General features: G+C 39.8%; 1 protein-coding gene across 1 annotated transcript; it reads left to right on the top strand.

The window, feature by feature from the left end:
• The first annotated feature begins 443 nt into the window (after positions 1-443).
• kcnj12b (potassium inwardly rectifying channel subfamily J member 12b) lies at positions 444-6,977 on the top strand. The gene is made up of 2 exons (XM_079635636.1): positions 444-882; positions 5,195-6,977. The coding sequence occupies exon 2, from the start codon at positions 5,269-5,271 to the stop codon at positions 6,535-6,537; it is 1,269 nt and encodes a 422-aa protein (XP_079491762.1). The 5' UTR covers positions 444-882; positions 5,195-5,268; the 3' UTR covers positions 6,538-6,977.

Below are 6,977 nucleotides of genomic sequence, written 5' to 3' on the forward strand. Positions count from 1 at the left end.
ATTTGTGCTTATTTGTAGAGGCAAATGTCCTGGTTCTGTCATCATCCTTGTGTGTGCAACCCAAACCAAAGAGCCAGCCTCTTTAAAACGATTATTCATCTGAGAACATGTTCTCACGCATACACACTAACCTTACGCAAACATAAAAAACAGTGTCCACAAATCTCAGTTCACAACTAAAAGAAAACAGCACAAAACCATTCAAACAAAAATATCTTTACGATTTGCTAATTTCACAGACTCACGAGAACACATTTTTCAGTCTGTAATCTATTCAGCCAATGTAGAGGGTAGTAAAATGTTCTTATTTTGGTTTTGTGCATGACCACCAGGCTGCTTTTCAAGAGCATCGGTGAGACGGTCCCTGCAAATGCCAACTTCAGAGAGAGAGGGAGCAAATGAGAGAGAGAGAGGGGTGTGAAAAACTGCAGCAAAGATCAGATAGCAGACAAGGGTGAGAGAGAGAGAGAAAAAAAAAGGAGAGAGAAAGAGAGCAGTTTTTTAAATGTTCAAAGAGACGAGGTGGCGCACCGGAACATTAGGGAATCTCTGGACACGCGAGGATGACCGCGGCAGTGCTGAAGATTACTGAAACGTCAGAACAACACTCGTTGATGGAACATTCTGAGGTTGTTAGCATATAATCTGCAGCCTTTCGATAAGAACCTCCTTCGAATACATGCGTACATGTGTGCGAGTTTCCTTCTGTGTGTGTGTGACGCTAAAGATGAGGACCTCGTTGAACAGTCAGGATCCCTTTTTTTCTTTAAAAGGGTGTTTTTTCCTGTAGGGGAACTGTAAGAAATTCAATGGAATTATGCTTTAGCTCAACTTCAGATCTCTCTCTTACATTTTTCCATACGCACAAAGGAAAGAAAAAAGGTAAGCAGAATATGTTTTGTTGTTATCTTAAGTGCCTGTTGATTGTACACATTCCTTCAGGTTCTATCGGCTCTGTCTCACTTGCATGGACAGTCTACAGGTATTTTCTGCAACCTGTATAGGCGGTTTGCGTTTTTGATGTTTGTGAGTGTTTTGGTGCCTTTAATGTGTCGCACATGAATAGAGTCATATAGAGTAGGTGATGGTCATCAACACTGCATGTCCTGTACCTTAACTGTGTGTTATCAAATCAATGAGTGGGCTGTCACACCCAATACAGCATTCCCACAATGACAGTTGTCCCCTAAATGCTGGAATGTGTTGAGAATGTATATATATATATTTTTTTTTTAATCTATGAGCATCATCTAAAAAAAATGTAAATCATCTCAAATGTAAATTCAAATGAAATCTAAATTTAGATTCAGTCAGATGTAATCCAAATCGGGATTGTGTAAACGCTGTACGTTCAACACTTAGACACCTGTTTGGATGAATATAGCATGACAAAAATATAAAATCGTAAAAATTTTAGGGTTTTTGAAAACCAGGCTGAATGTCATTGGCAAAAGAAAAGTCACCAGATGCAGCTCTGCGGATCCTTTTCAGCACTGCGCAAATGGCGAGGGTGATACGAGTTCGTAAAGTTCATAAAGTTTGTTAAAGGAGACCGATGCAGCTCTGGGCTGTTTTGGAAATGTTTGTTGGGAGGAGCAGTGTGGAGTAATATCTGAAGTCTGTCAACTGTCTGTCAAAGTTCTCAAAAACTGCCATCACTTTAATTTCACATCATATTTGCCATTTTGGGACTGGAGGAGCTTTTGGATGGGTAGAATGTTAATTACGTCTGAGAATTAAAATGACAGCTGTCTCGTTTGATTCTAAGTGTGCATGAAAAGCAAAAAGGACACAGAATGTTCTCTTCAGATTAAGTTTCCATCGACCACCACCATAGGGTACAGGTATTTACGTCAGACTCTCATAACCGAGATTATCTTTTCCCACAATTCTTTCTTAATGCTACTAAGAACTGCCTCAGTATAGTTTTATTTTATCTTATTTTAGTGCAAAACATGCAGTGCATATTTGAGAGATCAAAGCAGAGATCATTTATTTATCTCTTATATAAATAAAACAAATCCTGTAAAATTAATAAAATATTTTATTTCATTTATTAAATATTAGTATGGAAGATTTTTATATTTTATTATACATTTGATATATAAAACTATATCATTTTGAAAACCTCAAGAAAAAAAAAACATTTTAAAGTGTTTTTAAAATGAGCGCAAAGAAAAGCATTTATATTATATTTTATATAAATTTAGCTATCACAGAACATTGATTAGCTGATCTTTACTCATCATAGCGCCACTATCTAACCACTACATGATCAGAGGATCTGCTGACATTTAGAATGGAATTATCTGACATCACATCAGGACACAGTGAAGATACTGACCCCACTGTCTCCCCTCAACTGGAAATGTACTTTGTATTCTCACGGATATCATTGAAAAACATATAAGTGCTCAACTGTCTCTCTCGTTTCACGTCTCTTCTCTCAGTTTTGAGTGATTGGCCACCTGGATGATGACTAAAATAACACCGCATGAAGCCGACAGTCGCCCCTCAAACAAACACACACACCTACACACACACACACACAAAATTTCTACCAGACAGGTTTCCATGGAAACCTCTATATCCATCTAGTTTTTCTTGTGATTCATTTATTTTTGAGAATAGTAACTATGCTGCATTTCTTTGCTTTCATGGGTACACATGAAGGAAATTATATGTTTTTCTCATTATCACTCTCGCCGAATCTAAGGCTTCTTAGCTATTCGCACTCACCAATATAGCACCTGACACTACCCAGCCCCCAGTGTGTGTGTGTGTGTGTGTGTGTGTGTGTGTGTGTGTGTGTGTGTGTGCACACATGTGGAGTCTGTGTGTTTTGATGTCTCTCTGTCAGTACAGTATGTCTTGGAGCGCAGATTCTTGCAAGTGTGCGCGTGTGCGTGCAGTAGCCTCACCGAGACAGGCATCTATTATTAGAAAGACAGATCACTTGACTCAGGCACTGGCTAGACGCCTAAATCTGGACCCCACCGGCAGCTCCCGGCTCAGAGCTCTGTCAAAAAAAAAAACAGTAGTGAGAAAATCTGAATAATGATAATGATGATACCGATAAGAACAAGGACTGCACTCCAGCTCCTCTCAGGCTCTGAGGTGTGCACACTTCAGCACTTCACTGTACAAATGTGCGGAGTTTCACAGGAAAAGTGCGAAATTACTTTAATTAGCTACATCTGCTGTGAAACAACCAGACGACAGTTCTGCTCATCTGCTCTCTCCTCACTCACACTCACAGAACAACACTTTTACACACTCTCACAGAGGAGTAACACACTTTTTTAGCTGCAATGAAGATTCACAAGATTCATTGTGAGACTACTTTGGCCTGCATCACACAGGTTTAACTTTCATTGCCATTTTCAGTATTCTAATACTAATATATATATATATATATATATATATATATATATATATATTCTTTTTATCATACTGCTGTTGCCAATTTTACCATGTTTAAGTGGCTTTCCGTCTAACATGCCTGTCAAATTGTTTTAGTTTATTAAATAACTTGCATGGTTATGCTCATACATTTAGATTTTGCAGTATGTAAATTACATTTTTTTCAAAGTTTCTTATGCTCACCAAAGGTATATTTATAAAAAAAAATACAGTAAAACAGTAATATTGTAAAATAGTATTACGATTTACAAATATAGCCATTATCGGGGCCAAGCGCAAAGACAACAAACCATGCCAACATGTCTGGGAGTGTCAGACCAACTGCAGCAAAGTGCAATTCATATTTTAAGATGATTTTACGCAAAATGGGTGAAAAAAGTCATATATACAGTCACTAATAATACGATTGAATGGTTTGTCACTTTTGACCTGGCGCAGTAACAAAATTGATGTGGTGTGGTCAGAGTGAGGTGATACAAAGTTTGGTGTCAATATGTCAAGGCATGAGGGATGTGCATCTCCATAACTGAGGCCGATGCGATACGCATCTCGATGCATAGCCAGCGATACGATACATATAAGCAGCTACCGATGCGATACAATTCACTACTATTACGATGCGGTGCGAGCCGCTTTCGATACGATTCAACGCGATGCGATTCAATGTAATACAATGCAATGGAGAAAAATATGATGCTATGCAATTCAATATGGTAAATAGTTAACTTTTATTTCTTTTGTTCAGACATAGGCCTACAGCAAATCATAAAGTAGCTTAAAGGACAATTCCGGCGCAAAATGAACCTAGGGGTAATTAACTCGACCATTCTCTGGGATCAGTTTTCATGATAATCGAATGCAAAGAGTTTTATCTCTAAAAACTGATTAGCTTATAACGCTAGTATATGGGGCATCGAATAAGTTAAAATAAATCGCTAGTTAATACCACTAACAAGGCTCAAAATAGCCTCATATAACCTTATGTATGCAGTATACAAGTATTCATAATATATGTTATAATTCTTTATATCTTTTAATAAATTATTGTAACCAAAGTTAAAATGCATTATAATATTTGCAGACTCCCAGTTACGTCTGAAATTGGTTGTCTGTCATGTGCTTTAATGCATTATAGATTATAAAGGTGTAACAGTGAATAGATACAAATTATAATGTATTAATATAATGTAATTGTACTGTACTATTATAAAAGTACTGATCCCAAACTTTTGAATGGTAGTGCATATCTACAATATAGGCCTATTTACAAGACAAAATAACTTTTTATAAATAGTTATACTATTTAAAAATGTACATACCTTTGCTTCAATATTGCGTGTTGCCTCCCTGAGAATCATTGTTCGCCTTTGTGACTGTTCTTGACAAATTTCCTCCAGGTAAGTTCTTCAGAATCCCAGCATGCCCTGCACATCTGAATACTTCTTCTCAGTGGCTTTATGTTGTTGAGATACAAGTTTGTCACTATCACAAACACAAAAGGTTACAATCACACACAATATTGAGAACCAATGGTGTGGAAACTTTTGAACAGGATAATTTGTGAAAATATGTTTCTCTTTTAATTTGTGTACAGTTATTTTATCTTATGGGATATATTTAATTGTGTGTTATGCAGCATTTTCAGGGCAATCTTTAAAAAAAAGCTAAACATGTTACAAGGAGTTTGTTCATTTATGAGCACAACTGTATGACAAACAATGTACAATGAACAAAGACTACATAACTGATTTTTTTTTTTATTCATCTTCAGGCAACAAAAACTGATCCAGAGCTGCTTTGGTACTCTCTCCCACTTACGGATTGGTTCTGGCCAGGCATAGTGGCATGAGTGTGGGCAAGCCCCACCGCTACAACATCGTGTCATCGGAGGAGGAGGACGTGTTCCGCCACGGCAACATGCCCGCCCTCGGCAATGGCTTTGGTAATGGCAAGATCCAGACGCGCCGAAAGGTGCGAAGTCGCTTTGTGAACAAGACAGGCCAGTGCAACGTCAGTTTCTCTCATATGGACGAGCAATCCCAGCGCTACCTTGCCGACATCTTTACCACCTGTGTGGACATTCGCTGGCGGTGGATGTTCGTCCTTTTCTCCCTTGCATTTGTTCTGTCCTGGCTCGCATTCGGGTTCGCCTTCTGGCTTATTGCTCTTGTCCATGGTGACTTAGACCGGCCCTCTCAAGACGACTTCACACCGTGTGTCATGCAGGTGAACAGCTTTGTCGCAGCTTTCTTGTTCTCGGTTGAGACGCAAACGACGATTGGCTACGGATTCCGCTGCGTGACTGAGGAGTGTCCTTTAGCGGTGTTCATGGTCGTCTTCCAGTCCATTGTGGGTTGCATTATTGACTCTTTCATGATCGGTGCCATCATGGCCAAAATGGCACGGCCTAAAAAACGGGCAGAAACGATACTGTTCTCGCAAAATGCTGTCATCGCTATGCGTGACGGGAAGCTGTGCCTCATGTGGCGGGTCGGGAACTTGAGGAAAAGTCACATTGTTGAGGCTCACGTACGGGCGCAGCTAATTAAGCCCCGAATCACAGAGGAGGGGGAGTACATACCTCTCGATCAGATCGACATCAATGTGGGTTACGACCAAGGCCTTGACCGCATCTTCCTGGTTGCTCCCCTCACCATCCTACATGAGATAAGCGAGGAGAGTCCGTTGTTTGGAATCAGCAAGCAGGAGCTGGAAACATCCGATTTTGAGATAGTGGTCATACTGGAGGGGATGGTCGAGGCAACTGCAATGACGGCTCAAGTGCGCAGCTCATACCTGGCCAGCGAAATCTTATGGGGCCATCGCTTTGAGCCTGTGGTGTTTGAGGAACGCAACCAGTATAAGGTGGACTACTCACACTTTCATAAGACCTACGAGGTTCCCTCAACGCCTCGTTGCAGCGCCAAAGACATGGAGGAGAACAAATCCTTGGAATCTGGCGCCAACTTCTGCTATGAAAATGAGTTAGCCTTCATTAGTAGGGATGAAGAGGAGCAGGAGGAGGACAGGGGTGAGAGGGGGACTGAGCTAGAGACCCTTTCAGCCAATCTAAACTTCGATCAGAGGTCGTATCACAAAGAATCTGAAATATGACCACTGATTGTCACCTTCAAAGACTTTGCTTTATTGTAGAATCAGCCTATTCTTTTAGTGTCGGTTGTAACGAACAGATACAGAGCAATGCAAGTGCCATATGAAACCTTGACCCACTGTCCTAGAGCCATGCTGTAGTCGAGGGCAGGTCAGGAAAAGAAAGTGCTTTTTGTAGTTGTCGGAAATGTGAGGCCTTCCTGTAGGAAAACTTGAAATCTGATTATCTGTTTCATACTGTAGTTTGAAGTGATAGCTTTAAGTAGTATCATTATGCAATACTAAGCTAGCCTGGGTGCCATTTTGACTAAATCTTTCTCTTGTACACACAATTTGAACACAATAGGATGTTAACTACTAGTGTGTTTGCTTGGATATTGAGTAGAACCTGATAAACTCTTGTTTGGTGTGATTTACAGCAATAAAGTGACTTGAATACTTTA

This window comes from Phoxinus phoxinus (assembly GCF_949152265.1).
Source record: "Phoxinus phoxinus genome assembly, chromosome: 1".
NCBI lineage: Eukaryota > Metazoa > Chordata > Actinopteri > Cypriniformes > Leuciscidae > Phoxinus > Phoxinus phoxinus.